General features: G+C 44.7%; 1 protein-coding gene across 6 annotated transcripts in view; it reads right to left on the bottom strand.

Moving 5' to 3' along the window:
* Nucleotides 1–19348, bottom strand: part of chd3 (chromodomain helicase DNA binding protein 3) — a 56104-nt gene that overhangs the window by 22479 nt on the left and 14277 nt on the right. For 5 of the 6 annotated variants that reach the window (XR_006025084.1, XM_042071072.1, XM_042071070.1 and 2 more), the window contains exons 14-32: nucleotides 16083–16274; nucleotides 14121–14321; nucleotides 13219–13356; nucleotides 12654–12775; nucleotides 11970–12143; nucleotides 10563–10704; nucleotides 10263–10394; nucleotides 9354–9471; nucleotides 8433–8557; nucleotides 7937–8177; nucleotides 6944–7113; nucleotides 6236–6413; nucleotides 5747–5833; nucleotides 4627–4712; nucleotides 4300–4433; nucleotides 3372–3516; nucleotides 2118–2280; nucleotides 1233–1372; nucleotides 703–976 (exon numbers count right to left, since the gene is read on the bottom strand). Coding sequence is in view for 5 of the 6 variants with exons in the window: in XM_042071072.1 (XP_041927006.1) it covers nucleotides 703–976; nucleotides 1233–1372; nucleotides 2118–2280; nucleotides 3372–3516; nucleotides 4300–4433; nucleotides 4627–4712; nucleotides 5747–5833; nucleotides 6236–6413; nucleotides 6944–7113; nucleotides 7937–8177; nucleotides 8433–8557; nucleotides 9354–9471; nucleotides 10263–10394; nucleotides 10563–10704; nucleotides 11970–12143; nucleotides 12654–12775; nucleotides 13219–13356; nucleotides 14121–14321; nucleotides 16083–16274 (2962 nt within the window). In the remaining variant the exon portion in view is untranslated. The remainder of the gene's footprint in view (nucleotides 1–702; nucleotides 977–1232; nucleotides 1373–2117; nucleotides 2281–3371; nucleotides 3517–4299; nucleotides 4434–4626; nucleotides 4713–5746; nucleotides 5834–6235; nucleotides 6414–6943; nucleotides 7114–7936; nucleotides 8178–8432; nucleotides 8558–9353; nucleotides 9472–10262; nucleotides 10395–10562; nucleotides 10705–11969; nucleotides 12144–12653; nucleotides 12776–13218; nucleotides 13357–14120; nucleotides 14322–16082; nucleotides 16275–19348) is intronic. The other variant, XM_042071071.1, reaches the window with a different exon arrangement.

Genomic DNA, 19348 nt, shown 5'->3' on the forward strand with positions numbered 1-19348 from the left:
AGTCAGTCTGACTAAGGACAACCGTGAGCGAGCTGAAGAGAGACACAGCACTGAAAACAGGATGGCATCAGAACACTCAGTCACAAACTACGGCCAGAGACAAAACAAAACAAAGGCAAAAGCACATGAAAAATATGCTGTCATATCCAACTCTACTGTGGGATGAAGGAAGGGTCAGAGTGTTATGTTCTTAAAAACTGCCCGTCCATCACATGCTGGACACTGTCAGTCATAACCACGCGATGACAGCAAATTTGGCTGAACAAAGTACTCATCACGCAGGCTGTACTTTAGCCTAAGAGACACATAGGGTAAACGTGTTTGCTGAGTCCATTGAAAATAAACTCTGTGGGCCTGAAGTGGTTGATGGCATGGACTGCTATGTGGTTTTGGGGAGACTCTCTTATCAGCTGTCAGCACTGCATGGACTGCTATGTGTTTTTGGGGAGACTCTCTTATCAGCTGTCAACACTGCATGGACTGCTATGTGGTTTTGGGGAGACTCTCTTATCAGCTGTCAGCACTGCATGGACTGCTATGTGTTTTTGGGGAGACTCTCTTATCAGCTGTCAGCACTGCATGGACTGCTATGTGTTTTTGGGGAGACTCTCTTATCAGCTGTCAGCACTGCATGGACTGCTATGTGGTTTTGGGGAGACTCTCTTATCAGCTGTCAGCACTGCAGGAAGGGCAGATTCCGACCTGGTTTCTCGTTTTTGATGGGCGGAGAATCGCCGGCGGCCTCCTGTTTCGTCTTGTCGGAGGGTGTCTCCTGCTCTCCCTTCCTCTCCTCCTCCTCTCCTTTCTCCTTCTTCTCCCCAGGAGGAGGAGGCGCAGGGGGCGACTCGGACGCCTCTGTAGGTTTGGGCTCCTCGGCGGAGGTAGCCGTGGAGGGGGCTACGCTGGACTCGATGGCTGTGTCGGGCTTGTCACTGGTGGCTGGATCCTGGGTCCCCTCCTTAGTAGTGTTCGTAGGCTGAACGGAGAGAGAGAGGGTTGGTCATGAGAGAGAGTGATGGTCTTGTGCAAACTACATAGAAATGTCCCCCTCCAAATATACACACACACACACAAAAACAAACAGACACACATACGTACATATAAACACAAATACAAAAACAAGCACACACGCACACACACACACAGACACAAAAACAAACACACATACACATACACACATATAAACACAAATACAAAAACAACCACACACACACACACACACACACCCTTACCTCTGTATTGTCAGTCTTCTCTGTGCTGTTCTCTCCCTCCGTCTCCTTGTCCTTCTCAGAGTCCGGCTGGACATCTCCCTCTCCTTCTTTCTCTCCCTCTTTGCCATTCTTTTCCAGCTTGTCCACTGGAGCAGGGGTTGCTGGTCAAGCAGAGAGAATTGGTCATATATAGTGTCCCTGTGCATGTCTCTGTGTGTGTGTCTGTGTGTGTGTGTGTGTATGTCTGTGTGTGTGCGCGCGCAAGTGTGCGTGTGTGTGTTTGTGTGTGCGCGGTTGTGTGTGTGCATGCATGTGTGTGTTTTTGTGTGTGTGTGTGTTCTTACAAGACACTGAATGCACACATAGAAATAGCTCAAGATGCGTGAGTGTTTGTTAACTCAACTGAATCAGTGACGGTAGTTGTACGGAGCAGTGTTTAGGCTTGCTGCCCCCTCTGCTGGAGGTGCCGTGTGCAACTCTGTGTGTTCTCTACTAGGGCAAAGGTGAAGTGTTTGACTGTGTATTGACTAACTTATTTAGTGCCAACTCATTTAGAGGTGCAAGGTGTCCACTCATGTGTGACAATGTTAGAGTATGGGGAAAGATGGGTGGCGTGTGTCAGGGGTAAGTGTGGTGATGTGTTGTGCCAGGAGTCAAGAGACTGGTTACATGAATGTGTGTGTATGTCAAAATTTGTGATGGATTTTTTTGTGTGTGGAAGATGTGTGTGTGTGTAGGCATGTGTGTGTGAGTATGTCTTTAAGTGTGTGTGTGTTTGTGTCTGTGTGTTTGAGTGAGTATGTCTTTAAGTGTGTGTGTGTGTATGTGTGTGTGTCTGTGTGTTTGAGTGAGTATGTCTTTAAGTGTGTGTGTGTGTGTGTGTGTGTGTTCCCCACAGCGTCCCACCTGGTTTGGAGGTGCAGGGCGTGTTGTTGCAGCTGGGCTCTGGCGTAGGCGTGGAGGTGTTGATGGCGGGGGAGGAGGCCCGTGAGGACTTGGAGTCCACGCTGATCTCCGGCTTCAGCTCCGGGATGCTCCACTTACCGTTGATGTGCTCAAACTCCTGCACCTATAGCCCCCCAGACACAGCACACAGCCAAGGCCTCTTAGGTTCTCGCTCAAGGACAGCCATACTGTGTCACATGGTACTGTGCTGCATCATGGGTAATTGTATCATGCTGCAGGTGCCGCATTGCTTTGTGACACACACAGTTACACATTGTTATCATACTGTGTCATATATCTTATTAGCATGTTACAATGTGTTGGTGTTGTGTGTTATTGGCAGAGGTGGGAGAGTCCGGCTTCAGAGAGTAAAAGTCCAACCATGTATTGGTTCTACCTGTGCACTTAACACAGGTGATTTCACCAATGGGCTCTTTGCACGAAAGGCTGTCAATGCAGCCACTTTGTTTCCGGTGGAGCGCTAACTGTGTTACTTCTATTATATTCTGCTCCTAACATCTTCACTCCCACACTGAATATCTTGGTTGCCCAATAATACAAATTTTAACTCGAATAAATCCTTCTTTATCGTAACCTAGCGATTTACTAGGTGCAACACCCGTGTAGACACTAATTACATTAACAATAGCGGCAGGTTCAAACACACCTGGCTCCACCGGAAACAAACGAGCCGTAGGTGCAAAGAGCCCATTAGCTGCTCTACCTGGCTGAAGAGTTGTGAATCAGCTGGTTTAAGTAAATGGCTGGCACAGATATTTGAAGCTGGACTTTTACACCTCTGGTTATTGAGTAGTAAAACCTCCAGCTTCAAAAAGTATGTGGCCCTTTTAAGTAGTGGCCTTGAACACTAAAATGAAATGCATATCCCGGATCACCACATCTTTCTGATAGTTGATAAATAACTTTGAAACAGCGTCATATCATAATAATCATAACATATCTACACACATTTCCTGTGCTAAGACACAAGCCATTACCATCAGACACGAAAGTGAAACCTTAGCCAACCTGACTAACCCTGAGGAATTTCAGTGTTTATATAACCTGTCTCTGATGCTACCGGAGGAGCATCTCACGAAACTGACCTCAAGTTAAATATCAACCTTTTTTTCTAAAGCAAACAGGTCAAAAGAGGGGCCCCTGGCACATTTCTTTCTCTCTCTCTCACTCCCCATTTGACCTTTGACCTCTCACCTTCTTCTTGACCAGCGACATGACCCCGATCCTGGTCAGCACGGGTTGCCGGCACAAACCCTCCCTGGGCACACCGTCGGCAAATGTTTCTGAGCCGTCAGCAACGGGCTCACACAGGTGGCGCATGAAAAGAGACACGTATGCCCTTAGAGAGAGAAAGAGAGGGAGAGAGAGAGAGAGAGAGAGAGAGAGAAAGAGAGAGAGAACACCAATTAGATCATTCAAGAATCTAAAGAAAAATATTTGGAACATTGGCAAAAGGAGACAAAAAACCAAAGCAAATTAGAATGTTACCGGTCAATAAAATCTGAATACCAATTGGAGGAATATATCTTTACTGTTAGAGATATAAAGCAGAGACAGATCCTGACCAAATACAAACTCAGTGACCACAGTCTAGCCATAGAAAAGGGCAGACTAAGTATATCCTGGTTGCCAAGACAGCAAATATTATGTGGTCACTGAGTAACAGGTGAGGTTGAGACTGAGGTGCACTTTCTTTGACTTTGGGATTAGGTTTACAAGCCTAATCCCAGGGTCCCTATCCATATAATTACACAGACAAACACCATACATGCACGCAAACATACACACACACACACCAGTTTGTTTGTTAATCTTGGATGCATATCTATTTGCCATGTACTGTATTCCAAGCATTCTCTATGTAAATGTATGTCTAAATGTTCTGCTTTGGCAATGCAAAAATATTTGTTATGCTAATAAAGCTCACTTGAATTTAATTGAGAGAGAGAGAGAATGAGAGAAAGAGAGAAGGAGGGAGAGAGAGAGAGAAAGAGAGAGAGAGAGGGGGAAAGAAGAGTGTGGAGCAGTTCAAACTATCAGGAGGTACTGTTAGGGACATTTGGTGTGCATGTGTGTGTGTGTGTGTGAGTGAGAGTGTGTGTGTGTGATATCTGCTGCATACTTGAACTCCTTCTCAGACTTCCCCCGGAGGTCTCTGACCAGCCACTGGGAGGAGAAGGCGTCCTGTGAGGGCATCCCCCATCTCATCACGGCGTTCAGGAAGGCCTTCCTCTGACGAGTGTTAAAGCCAAGAACCTGACACACAGACAGAGAAAAGACAGAAAGAGAGAGAGAGAGAGAGAGAGAGAGAGAGAGAGAGAGAGAAATGAAACTCTCCTTGTATTGAATTTACACTTAACCTAACAGATTTGTTTGAGAGAACACAAAGCTATACAATCTTACCATAATGAATCTGCTAACCCTTTTTATACAGTAGTGCATGAATTACCTCAAGGTTACCCCCCACTCTGGCCAACAGGGGGGGCAGTGGTTTATCCTTCTCGTTTCTGAGCTGCCGCCGTGACTGCCTACGCCCTGCAGGCACAGCAACAACGAATGAACGAGAGATGGCACAGACAGACAGAGAGATAAGATGGGAGGGACACTGTCAGAGACGGAAACAAATCTGGAAAATCATGAATTCCTGACCAATGTCATTGATCCAAATCAATGCCACATGCAAAACCTCTGCATAACCTTTTGCTTAAAGGTGCTCTAAGCGATGCTGGGTAACGTCGCTTCTGTTGTCTTTCAAACAAAACAGAGAGCTAGCTCGCTACTTCCTCCCCCTCCCTCCCGTGCTGCTCCCGTGCAATTGAAATGTGATTTGCTAGAACAGTTTGTTATGTTTTTATGGGCTAGGTTTGCCCAGGTTGTTTTTGTTGCCGTTTCTGGAGCCTGGGCAGTCCACAGAGATCGCGTTTTTTTACAGTGTATTCAGGACACAGGCAGCTAGCGGATGGTTAGGTGATGTTTGCAGTAAGTGACATAAAATGTTTTAGCCTAAAAAACATGTGGCTTCGCTTAGAGCACCTTTAAAGGTATCCAATGTAGTTTTTAGGGTTGTTTTGCTCCTGGGCTCCCCCTGCAGTTGTGGAGTATCTGTATTTTACACACAACTGTCGTACATGCCACTGGACTCCCCCTGGACAAGGTACATGTGGATTTGTTTACAAACCGTCTAAGACAATTTCCAAAGAGCCATGTCGATTTAATACAAATAGTAAAGTTAAATGCACAATTGCCACGCAGCAATTCGCGATTATCCGCGTCTCTATCCTCTGATGACCACTAGTCTATGGCTATTTTCACCACACGTCCCAAAAGATTACACACATTCATTAATCAACACCACGGCTTAGTCTGCTGCTCCTGAAGCTCACGTCTGTTTCAACTTCCCCACGAGAGAAGAAATTCTCCTCTGTGCCACTTCTGGCCTTCCTGTTGCTATGTGACCATTGTTTGCGAGTATCTTCACCTAATTACATCGAATTTAACGCAGATGCAGAAACAGAAATACAGACACGGTGGCGCTACACAGTGGAGTTTGTCTCTCCAGGTGTCCTCACCTTCAGGCCTCTCGTCAAAGTCCTCGTCCTCCTCCTCCGAGCCCACTGAGTACTCTGACTGGTTATCTGAAATATCAGCATGCCACTCTGAAACAGTACAAATTGTGCTCCGTCAACAGAATGGGCCAGGCAGCCTACTGCCTAACGGCACACACATGCAACATACAACACACACACACACACATATTGTCGCACACACGCATACACATATCATACAGACAGAGACACACACATATACACACAAAGACACACAGTGGTTCCAGTACAGAGGGCCTTACGATATAAGCTTCAGTGGTGTGTGTGTGTGTGTGTGTGTGTGTGTGTGTGTGCGAGTGTGTGTTTGTTTGTCTAAGTGCATGGGAACTGCCAAAACACTTCATCCCCACGTAGTGAAAGCAAGCATTTGTATGCAACTGAATGCAGACTGTGTGTGTGAGTGTGTGTGTGTGTGTGTGTGTGTGTGTGTGTGTGTTTGTGTGCGCGGTGTACCTTGGTCCTCCTGTGCAGCGTCGTTGTAGTTGACCTGTTTGCGGACCCTCTTGCCCTTGCCCAGGTTGCGGGCCAGATCCTCCTGCTGCTGCTCGTAGTGGTGCCTCAGCAGCTTCTCCCAGTAGTCTGGGTCCACGTTCTCCTCCTGCTTAATGATCTCACGCTCAATCTCCTCTATCTGCACACACACACACACACACACACATACACACACACACACACACACACACACACACACACACACACACACAGACACACACACGGAGTAAGTTACTGTAAACTGCTTCATGAAAATCAAACCTGCACCTTCAAACATGGCATGTTAGCATGGAGGCCAAGAGAGTGAGGGTTCTCTGTCTTCCCCATTCCCCTACCCCTTCGTTGCTAACCAACGAGATGGTTGTGGTAAAAAAGTTCAAAAAATTTCGCTGCTGCTGGACATTAGTTAAATTTCGCACATAGTATGCTGTCAATTCGCGGGGCATCAGATATGTAAATATGTTAAATGCATGACTTTCATGCAAATCGGCAATAATGATGTGCTATTAAAGTTCACAAAATAGCGATTTTTGAAAACTTCCCCACAGTGTGAAGAACAGGACCTTCACTATATGGCCACAAGATTGAATGCAACATTTTGTTGTTTTAATTTTAGAATCCTTATTACCCATCCCTTTCTCTCTCTCTCTCTCTCTCTCTTTCTCTTACCTTGTCCTCCTCCCGCACCATGTACTGGGCAACCTTGAAGGAGCTCAGGTACTCGTTCATGTTCTGCATGTCCGAGTCGTCTGTGGCGTCCTGACTGCGGTCCAGGAGCCTCTCGATGGCCGTGCTGTCGTAGTGGATCACACTGCTATCCTCCTCTTTGTTGTCCCCGGCTGGAGTCCACCACACAACACATGCCATTATGATGCACTGTATTATCATACCATAACATATTCATATTCTGTGTATTTTTTGCTCTTGCCTGTGTCTCTGACTCTACTACCAATGACAGAGCTTGGTAAACCTTGCATGAATTGAAAACTCATACTATTTATTCTTTATTTTGTTCTTATTTAATCCTAAACTCCTAAGCATAAAATAGCTTAGATGTCACAATATCCATTTCTCCTTCACAAACACTCTCTGGCGCCAGCCCACTGAGATTGTTGGCTGCAGTCTTTAGAAAACCCACTTCCAGCTCCACACTGCCCAGACAGTAATGGAAAGGAATGGCTTTTGGGCACGTCAAACTCCATCCAATAAACACCAACAAACTCATGGTGCACATGGACCGAACTGTTGGTGATTGTTGGCGTTTGCTGGAGCAGTGTGCTTCCCTACTTTATCATTTAGCAGACTCTTTTATCCAACGCGACTTACATACGTCAGTTATTACAAGGACCAGTCTCCCCAGGGCTACTTGGGGTTACGTGCCTTGCTCAAGGGCACAGTGGGGGCTGCCGGGAATTGACCCCAAAACTTTCCTGGCTACTGCATGCTAGCCCAGCTCCTTAGCCGCGTTGCTTCCACTGCCCCGCCCCTAGCGTGAGAGCACCTCTCTGTTTTTCTCTTTCTGTGTTTCTCTCTCACGGTCAGTCTTGTCCCGGAATAACTTTTTGATGCAAAACTTGATCCTCTCTCTCTCTCTCTCTCTCTCTCTCTCTCTCTCTCCCTTTTCTCTAGCTCTGTTTCTCTCATTTCTTTTTCCTCACTCACCCTTCTCGATTCCCATCTCGTCCTTGAAGAGCTCCTCGGTGCCGAACTTGAGGATGTCGTCCAGCTCCTGCTTGGTCATGGACCCTGCCTTGGAGCCCAGGCCGGGCCGCACCACCAGGTGGGTCAGCATCATCTTGCGCTTGGCCACCTGCGTGATGCGCTCCTCCACCGAGGCCCGAGTCACGAAGCGGTAGATCATCACTTTGTTGGCCTGGCCAATACGATGTGCTCGGCTAAATGCCTGATGGCATGTGTGTGTGTGTGTGTGCGTGTGTGTGTGAAAGAGAGAGAGAGATAGAGAGAGAAAGAGAGAGAGATAGAGAGAGAGCACATAGGTACAAAAACAAGAAAATAAGGAAAGGAAAAAGCAAAAAAATAAATAAATAAATAAGTTGGAGTGTATGACATCAACCATGTCCAACAATAGCAAAAACTGGGATTCCTCCTACATGTAATTACATAAAGATGAAGTGAACCAATAATCAGCCCAACAAACCTGAATATCATTGTGTGGATTCCAGTCAGAGTCAAAGATGATGACCGTGTCAGCTGTGGCCAAGTTGATGCCCAAACCACCCGCTCGGGTGGACAGGAGGAAACAGAACTGACAGGCACCTGGAGCTAAGAGAGAGAACAGGAGAGAGAGAGAGAGAGAAAGAGAGAGGGAGAGATAGAGCGGGAGAGGGATGGAGAGAGAGAGCAGGAGAGGGAGAGGCAGGGAGAGAGAGAGGGAGAGAGAGAAAGAGGGAGGGTGAGATGGAGAGAAAGGGAGAGGGAGAGAGAGAAGGAGAGAGAGAGGAAATTTAAAATGAAAGGATATACACACAAGAAGACAGCAAAGTCCATTAAATGTCTAAAAAGATTACTGTACTGCATGACATAATTTCTGTGACAGGAATGACATGAATGGTAACAGGAATAGAGTGACAGTACGGATGTTGGTTTTGAGGACATGACAGGTGAGAGGTCAGCTGTTTCAACTATGCGGCCCAAAACGCTGAGCATTACTTGACACATGGAAATAATTTCCCAACTATTAGCCGTGGCTTCAGCTATGAGGTTAATACACGGGGGGGCATTTAATATGGTATTAATATGGTTTTGTTTTTTTAACTTGCACAAAAATCTGAGCATTACATGACACATGGAAATAATTTCCCAACTATTAGCCGTGGCTTCAGCTATGAGGTTAATACACGAGGGGGCATTTAATATGGTATTAATATGTAGGTTTATGGTTTTGTTTTTTTAATGTGCATAAAACATTGTCCTGCAGTTTATACACAATGCGGCTAATACACAGGAAATTACTGTAATACGCCAAAGAGAACTTTTCATTCAATTGTATTGATGCTTTGTGCGTCAGGGAGATGATTAGTGTCTGAGTTAGCACAGGCAAGGGCTACGTGTGTCTCACCATTAAACCTGTCGATGGCCTCCTGCCTCAGCGCTCCTGTGATGGCCCCGTCGATGCGCTCATACTTATAGCCCTCAAAGTCCAGGAAGTCCTCCAGCAGGTCCAGCATTTTAGTCATCTGCATGACACGGGACAAGAAAAATAAACAAGAGAGATTGTATGTACAGTATCTTGTATGCATGATATATACTGTATGCTTGTATGTATGTATGTATGTATGTATGTATGTATGTATGTATATATGTATTAAGTCAAGTCAATGCTTTATTGCCAGTGCAATGGAACATCGTCTGGAATTTGGTTTAGTGCTTATAGGCTCATACAGTACAGACAGACAAAACATACAGTAAGACAGCATACACAGCACAAGACTTCTATGTATGCACTGACTGTAAAAAAGTGAAACGCATGAGTGTGGAGGGTATCAAGCAGTGCACATACTGTATAGTATGAGCATAAACAATACATATCTGTTGGTATGCATGCATGTGTAAATGTGAGTAGTACATCCAGGTTTTGGGGAGGGGAAACCTGCCAGGAATCACAATCTCTATATGTAGATGACATCACTTGGTATTCCCTCAAGTGTGTATGTTCAAGTAGTACTTAAGTACGTACAGCACTTTAAATCAGCAATCATATGCCACGCTGTACATCTGTCATGCGTTATCAAAATATGTGGATGTTTACTGTTTTTTCTTTACTGTTAGATCCCACGTGTTAGAATGTCTGTGATCATGAATACGTGAGTGTTAGTGTGGGAGTGGCCCTGCACCTGTGATCATGAATACAGGTGTGTGAGTGTGGGAGTAGTCCAGCACCTGTGATCATGAATACAGGTGTGTGAGTGGTCCTGTACCTGTGATCACGAATACAGAGTGAATACTGAGTGTGTGAGTGGGTGTGCACCTGAGAGAACACCAGCACACGGTGACCCTGGTCCTTCAGCTTCCTCAGCATCTTCTGCAGCAGTGTCAGTTTCCCAGAAGCCTTTATGAGGGACACACCCTCATAGGCCCCACTGGGTGTCTTGGCAGCTTCCTGAAACATGCACCAAAACACACACACACACACACACACACACACACCAGAGAAACATGGATTAAAGCAATGACACAAGATACCAGGAGGTGGCAGTATTTAATGCTTACAATGGCACCCATCCATGACATTGTGAGTATGTTAAGTAGGTTGATCGGCATGTCTCACCATGGCTGCCACGGGGAAGAGGTAGGGATGGTTACAGCACTTCTTCAGGTCCATCATGATGTTGAGGAGAGACACCTGGTTACCACCTCCTTTGGAGTTCAGAGCCTCAAAGTTTCTCGTCAAGATGAATTTGTAGTATTTTCTGTCCACAGGATAAGATAGAGTGAGTAAAAGAGAGAGAGAATGTTTGTGAATGAGAGAGAGTGATTGATAGAAACTAAGAGGACAAAATGTGAGGAGGACATATACTACTCACAAAAAGTTAGGGATATCTGGCGGGTGAAATTTAATTCTTCAGTACAGAAAGTACTGAAACATTGAACTGTTGGACATGCACATTCAAAAGTTTAGAGAAGGTCACATTAAGTTCACCTGTAAAGGTTATAGTGGATTTTAGGTTAATCCTGAAATTTCACCCGAAAGCCGAATATCCCTGACTTTTTGTGAGTAGTGTATATACACAAATGCGCACACACACACAGACACAAGAGAGAGTGGGAGAGAGGCACGCAAGACATCTATCATCTCTATTTTATCCATCAGTAGTGAATATTAAAAATCAGTTTATGTGTAACATTTATAGTTTTGTAGTTATGTTCTGACATGACCTTCTGCTGGTGTTAGCCACCCCCCATGTCTGGCCACATATAAATAATGGTGTCTGTGCTCAGAGAGACATAAGCAGACAAGACTAGCCCTTTCATGCTGAGAGGTCTTTCTCCATGGGAGGTACACACACACTCAGTACTCAATGTGGATTTTAGGTTCATCCTGAAATTCCACCCAAAAGCCAAATATCTCTAACTTTTTGTGAATAGTATAAGTGTCACTGGTTCTGAGCTGCAGCTATCTTAGTGCTCACAATAATACATGTGTGAAGAGAAACTTTCATAATTATGGACTATAAACATCAAAGGCATATTTGCTTTAGATTTCAGCTCACCCATCTTCTCTCTTCATCCTCTCTTTTCTCTCTCTCATCCATCCATCCTTCCAGTTCTCTTCCCTGCTGTTCTACACGAGGCTCAACTAGAGTACACAATCTTCCTTCCCATCTGTCTAACGTTCCTCTCTTCCACTTCTCATGCCAGCCAGCCTCTCTCTCCCTCTCTTTCTCTCTCTCCCTCTCTCCCCCTCTTTCTCGGCATCTCTCATCATTCCCCAATTTCATGCTTCACTTTATCCTGTCACTCTTAACTTAATATTGCCACCTCTCTCTCTCCCTCCTCTAAAAAAACAACAACAAAACAAACAAAAACAACACATTTGCACCAATCTAATTACATATTCCTTCCCATCCTTCTACACCCATTCCTCTCATAATTCTCTCCATCACTCTCTCTCTCTCTCCATCACTCTTCATCATTCTCTCTCTCTCATATCCCTCCATCTCTCTCCTGCCCTTACTTCTGCATGGGGCTGAGCTCCACGCGGACGATGAGCTCGGTCTTGGCCGGCATGTTCTTGAAGACGTCGGCCTTGAGGCGCCGCAGCATGTGGGGCCCCAGCAGGTCGTGCAGCTTCTTGATCTGGTCCTCCTTGGAGATGTCGGCAAACTCCTCCAGGAAGCCCTCCAGGTTGCTGAGACACACACACACACACACACACACACACACACACACACACACACACACACACACACACACACATGCATACACACACACACGCAGACACACACACACACACACACACACACACACACACACACACACACACACACACATGTACACACAGATATACACACACAGTTAGAGAACAACATGATAGTATGAACACGTTAACAACACAGAAGACAGAGCAGAGCATACTGCAGATGCCATATGTTAAGTGTATGAGTGTTTGTGTGTGAGAGTGTGAGGGCAGGAGTGGGGTTCAAGGGCTTCATTAGGACTGGGGTTTTAGTTGCTTGTTTCACATGGCCAGTCAGTTGGGCACCTGACACAAGATGACTGTGGAACCGTAAGTCTTTGCACAGTGGCACGTTGGGTAAGAGGCATCACTGTGCCTCCGAGTGTGTGTTTGTGTGTGTGTGTGTGTGTGTGTGTGTGTGTGTGTGTGTGTGTGTCTCTGTCTCTGTATGTGTGTGCTTACTTGAAACGGTTGGGCGTGAGGAAGTTGAGCAGGTGGAAAAGCTCTTCTAGATTGTTCTGTAGTGGAGTGCCTGTCAGCAGCAGCTTGTGGTCGATCTTGTAGTCATTTAGCCTCCGGAAAAACTGTGGTCACACCCACATCCAAACCCAAGCATCAACACAAGAATCAGAATACAATGGATGGAAATAAACAGGCATGAATAAACACAATTTAGCCGCAATGCTCATTTCTGCCAGGGGGTGGCACTGTAAAGCATTAATGGCCCTTTTAGAGACCCTATTGGTTTCTAACATAGACTGTATAGAACAGGTTTCTAACAAATTAAGCAACTACACACTGAAAACAAGTGACACTGAACGTCAACAGTCAAAATTGCACACACACATATACAAAGATAAACACCAAGATACTGTATAAAGGGGAAAGTAAGACTGTCAACTTGTTTCCTTGTATGTGCAACTGCATCCATGACTAAATTGACATCTACATGAATCTTTGTTGTATGTGACAATACATATTTGTATTACAGATGTAAATGCTCGCTCTCTCTCACACAAACACACACCTTAGACTGATTGTTTTTCAGACGATGAGCCTCGTCCACAACCAGACAGGCCCAGTCGATGGATTTAAGTGCAGTCTGGTCGATGGTCACCAGCTCATAAGAGGTCAAGAGCACGTGGAACTTAATGATAGCCTCTCTCTGTGGGAGTCAGCATGAAAGAAGAGTGAACACGAAGACCAATGATGACTTTCACCTTTTCTGTGCATATCTCCTTTACTGCAATCTAACATGTTATATGTCGCATGCTATATGTGAAGTCATGTGTTACATGTTATATGTTATATGTGGTGCTGTGCCCACATACCCTGGAAATCCAGACCCAAATCTAGAAAGAATGAAAGAATGGCCCAACTCAAGGGGCGGCACCAAGCATGCATTTGAAAATATCACTGCACGCAATTGGATAACACTATGACCAATGTTTACTGACTGATTCCGGACTTCAACGCAGTTGGACAACACTACGACCAATGTTTACTGGCTGATTCCGGACTTCAACATTGCAGCGCTGTCGTCATCTTTTTAGCTCGCCTCTGGCCCGCCTATATCAGATACACCGATGTGATTGGTGCAGCTCGGCTCCAAGGGCTTGAGTAATGAGCATCATTAGCATCATTACTGATTCGCTGAGCAAATTCCAATTGTGCTCTCGCGAGAACTCTGGATTTCCAGGGTAGTGCCCACATTCTTAGCTGTGAAACATGGGAGTGATGTGTGAAAACGATTTATCCCTGTGGGGGTCATTAAAGACTCTATCTATCTATCTATCTATCTATTTACATATCTATAAATGAGAGTAATGATGGAGTCTAGTCTCTCCTCTCTTCTTTTCATCCCTTCTCCATCACCCCATCACAAGTCTAATCCAACCTCCATCCATCCATCTCCTTGTTCTGTCTCACCCTCAGTTTGAAGGTCTTCTTTCCACCCCTGACCAACGTGTCGTCAAAGGTGAACTCGTTCTCCCGGATGATGGCTCGGCTGTCCTTGTCCCCGGTGTAGGTCACCACGTAGAAGTCGGGCGCCCACATCTCGAACTCACGCTCCCAGTTAATGATGGTCGACAGAGGGGCGCTGACCAGGAACGGCCCCTTAGTGTGACCCTAAGGTGCAGGGCAGAGAAAGACAGACAGACTGACAGACAGTCAGAGAAAGAGGAATGAAAGAATCTAGTAACAGCAGCTCCATTCGTAGTGTTCTTTTTCTCAGATAAACCAAACTCACTGTGCTCTCTGCTCTGACTGCACTCAAACCAGATTTGACACAATCCCAAAGGGTATTTACAAGTGGAAAACATAGGCCGCATTCATTCCATTGTGAATGTTAGTGTGGGCTCAAAGGAATTGATCATTTAACGACAAACGATGTCTTGCGGAGCTCATTTAAATGAACAAAACTGCGTTTGCTTGTTTCTGTCTGACTGTCACATCATCCAGTGCTATTTTTAGGCTCATCCTCTGCCTCTATACCCAATTGCACTCTGTCCTATTCTAATTGATTTTCTTCAGCTCAAGCCCTGCTTCATTTTAACTGGTTATACAATACCTCCAAGAAACTGCAACATCAGCCTCGACCTCATCTAGCCAGCCACTCCAAGAACCACACAACCTACACTACTGCACGTGGCATCAATATTGCAAACGTAACTACCTGGCAGGAGTGTAGCAGAGTTGGCCTGTAGTTTCATGTGAGCATTAGGTACTGATGCATTTAGAGAGACTGCCAGCATATCAATCATCATAAATAGCTAATCAGCTGAAAAGCAAAACGCCTTGCATCTACTGAAACCACTGACTACATACTGCATCAGGAAAAGCTCCAAAGTAACAATGAAGCCTAGAGAACTGTGAGGGTTATTCTGGTTCAGAGCATGTTTGAGCAGGAACTAAGGAAATATGGTGTTTCGTCCGATCTGCACTGTGTAGCCAGCTCCAACTTTAGTTTTGATAAGAGTCCTCCTGAGTCATTTAGCAATTCAATTCCTCGTTCCCAAAAACATGCTGGCTATCCGTCAACATGCTTTAATAATGTCCTCTTTCTCGTATCGACCACTCAGGTTGTTATGTCTAAAAATATTGCTAATTCTGAGAAAATATTGTGCCGGAAACTCCACCCTATCAGTGGGAACGTGGTTTTAGCCAATCAGTGCTATTGTTCGGCCGTGACCTCACGGATTATCTCGACTTCTCTGAATAATGGATGGAGTGGAAGGCAACAGTTTCTCCTCCATCTGGTTGAGTGCTGAGGCAACTAGAACAGACTACAGTGCATGAGTCTGAGAGGACAGGGGAAGATAGGGGATTAGAGCAGTCTGAATGGAGAGTTAAAAAGGCTTGTGAGTACCATGCCAAAAAGAAAAGCCTGGAGACTCGGTGGTTTGCACAGTAGGAGGTGTCGGAGCTCGGAGAGTGCCTCATTTGCCTCATTCGTGAAATGACTCGCTGAAATGGCGCTTTGTCCTGCACGGTGAATTCAAAGGCAGCCGTATTTCCGAAGTTCCATACTGTCTCACTGCCGACTGTTGACATTGCCACTATTGTGCCATCATTTATCATGCTGCTGAGGTCTGGATGTGTCAAGTGAAACACTCAGTGATGAAGGAGGAATCTGGCATGCACTTTTATATATGGGGTCAAGTTACAAGAAGAGATCCGATCTGGTTAAACAGCCATCTCAAACTAATGTCTGCACTGTGACCATGTTTTCTTGGTTGTCAGAGATCTTCATTGAAATTGCATGACTTGTGTGACTTGTGTGATATGTATGCAAGTGAATATGTACGCTAACCAGGTAAAAAAAAAAAAAAAATTTGTTGTTATCTCCCCACGCCAATAACTGGCCCACTGCATGGTGGCCGGTCGTACCTCTTTGAAGAGGGAGTAGAGGAAGACGATGGTCTGGATGGTCTTGCCCAGGCCCATCTCGTCGGCCAGGATGGTATCGGTGCCCTGCGCCCAGGAGAAGCGCAGCCAGTTGAGGCCCTCCAGCTGGTAGAGGTGCAGCGTGCCCCCCGTCACCGTCACGAAGTCTGGCTGCTCCTCGTACTTAATGGTAGGCTACACAGGGAGAGAGAGAGAGAGAGAGAGAGGGAGGAAAATATTTGTAGTCAGAAGAGAGAGAGATAATACAATGAAGGCGAACAGGAAATTATTATAATTATTATAATATTAGGGTGGTGGGTGTATGTGTGTCTGTATTAGGGCTGCGCAATTAAAGGATAATTCCGGTATTTAGCCCTTTGAGTCCCTTTTCTGGTTTGTTTTGGATGAACTAGAGTGGTGGACAACATTTTGACGATTGGTCCTGTCTCGACTTTTCTGACTGGTTTTGAATGGCCTTTACTGCTTCAGAGTGGCTGCCTATGGGCATGCACAAACAACCCTTAACGTTCATTTTAAAAACTGTGCAACTCGCCGAGTGGTTAGTGGTGATTATTAAAAACAATATATATCTGCGCAATGTGTGATTTCCAGCCGTGTTATTTGCTATTGTGAAAGTATTTTTTCAGATACCTCACAACCGCGTATAAACTTCTGCTCAATATTTGAGCCTGAAGCATAGACAGTAAAAGAAGGTCACGCGGAAAGACTAAAACCAAATGAAAACAGCCCCCGTTTCTGTTTCCGGTGGCGCAGTAATATCAACGTGCTATGACTCTTCCAACAGAAATCAATGGGATTTTACAAAATGGCAAATAAAACACGACAGAAACTGTATTTCGCTACGCTACTTGTTTTGGAACGAATACCAATAACCACTCGGTGAGTTGCACAGTTTTAAAAACAAACGATAAGGGTTGTTTTAAGGACATGTTTGTGCATGCCCATAGGCAGTAGGGCTGGGATAAATGATTATTTTTTAAACGATTAATCTAGCGATTATTTTTTCGATGCATCGATTAATCTAACGATTCATTTTTTCAGTCCGATTCGATTTCGATTTGATTATCTCCCCATTAATTGACTAATAGCAATTTATACATGTTATATATCTGAATTAAAAAAAACATGAATTCCTTAACATTGCAATATATGTTTATTGCTCTTAAAATTCCAAAATAAAAGACTATACAAGTGCAAAGTAATGCATTCTTAGTCAGAGGTAGCATTCAATAAAGGTCAGTAGTGTATAGGTCTAATTGAGTGCCTGTCACTTTAAGACGTTCGTTCCCTTGCAATTGTAACACTAACACAGTTAAAAGGCTGCTGATGTATGGATGCAATTCATAACGTAGTTAGTTCAAATAACAGTTTGTACTTCTCCTTGGGACAAGCACTTTTGAGTCTTGGAAAACACTTTTCCATTTACGTCGGGATTTTGCAAACATTCAGTGTCAGAGTCAATAAAATGAGCCCTGAAACGAAATTGAAAATCAGCATGCTAAACTCAACATCGAAACAGTATTCTAACGTTAGCTTTGAGATACTGCTTGATTGCATAACTTAACTAAGTTTAGTCTCCTCAATGTACTATGTTGTGATAAGACCTTAGCAGAGTTAACTTGACTGCAGCAGTTTTGAACAAATTTGCACAGCATGGTCATGATGCTAAGCGGATTTAATAGCAATTTAGCCAGCCGTGTTCTATGCAATGCTTCTATGTGGCAACAACAATCCTTCAACAATCGTGAATATTTTGTGTTAAATGCACATGCAGAGGAGGGGCAGCGGGCTCGTTACAAGAGAGAGCGGGCGGGGCAGGGAAAGGCTGCGTGCGTAAAAAGTGCAGCTCAATGAAAGGATTTTATCTTATCTTTGATTTAAATAGTACAACATAGAGCATCAATGTGTGATGGCCGGTTTTGATTTCGTGGTGCTCCACCACAGATTAGTCAACGTATGGGAAACACTGAAGGTGTAAAATTCGAAATATTTGGCAGCACACGTTTTAGGTCTGACAAATCGACGCGCATATTTTGCGTCGACATATTTTTTGCGTCGACGTAATCAATTGCGTTGTCCCAGCCCTAATAGGCAGCCACACTGAAGTAGTTAAAGGCGATTCAAAACGAGTCAGAAAAGTCGAGACAGGACCCATCGTAAAAAATTCGGTGTCCACCACTCTAGTTCATCAAAACAAACAACAAACAAACCAGAAAAGGGACTCAAAGTGCTAAATACCGGAATTATCCTTTAATCGAATTTGGCTTAAGTATATATATACTTTTTGATCCCGTGAGGGAAATTTGGTCTCTGCATTTAACCCAATCGGTGAATTAGTGAAACACAAACAGCACACAGTGAACACACAGTGAGGCGAAGCACACACTAATCCCGGCGCAGTGAGCTGCCTGCTACAACGGCGGCGCTCGGGGAGCAGTGAGGGGTTAGGTGCCTTGCTCAAGGGCACTTCAGTCGCAGCCCACTGGTCGGGGCTCGAACCGGCGGTTACAAGTCCAGAGTGCTAACCAGTGGGCTGCACGGCTTCAAACAATCACAAAAACAAAAAATATTATTTTACCACATTCTGTTTAGAAATAGTGTTTCGGAAATAGATACAATTTCAACTCATACAGCGCACTGATTCACACTGCTTCTTTAAGCCCCACACTCAACACACCCCTCCCCTCAGTGTACAGGCCACTCAAGCAGTTTTGGGTTGTGTGTGTGTGTGCTCGTGCAGTCGGTTCACTAATAGGTAGCATCATGAGCCACGCCGAAATTGTAACTAGCGTATTCTCTGCTAAGTTTGTTGTTATCACTGTCAATCAAGATGACCAAACTACTTAGAGAAGTTATGGCAAGATGAACACGCCTGGTTGTTGAAATTAGCACACTATATCGTTACAGCTTGTCAATTACTTGTATTAATGCAAGTGGATAACATTAGGCAAAACACTGAACGTTACTATTAGATAATTAACACTGATTTTTTGCTTGTTCAGTTCCAATGGATTATGAAACGCATTTCCCAAGACACAGGGGAAAAAACATAGGTTACATTTAAGGCTGCAAACTTAGAAAATACGTGGGAAAACTAAACACTCCGACTAGCATGATTAACATAATTATTGGCTATCCAGCTATCAACCATTGGTTTCAACCAGTGCTACTGTGGTCCACATATAAGCAGAGATGTCAGACAAGCCTACAAACATGACAGAAGTAGAATTCTAAAGAAAAGGGCATTT

Source organism: Alosa sapidissima, chromosome 18 (genome assembly GCF_018492685.1).
Source record: "Alosa sapidissima isolate fAloSap1 chromosome 18, fAloSap1.pri, whole genome shotgun sequence".
In the NCBI taxonomy this organism is placed as follows: domain Eukaryota; kingdom Metazoa; phylum Chordata; class Actinopteri; order Clupeiformes; family Clupeidae; genus Alosa; species Alosa sapidissima.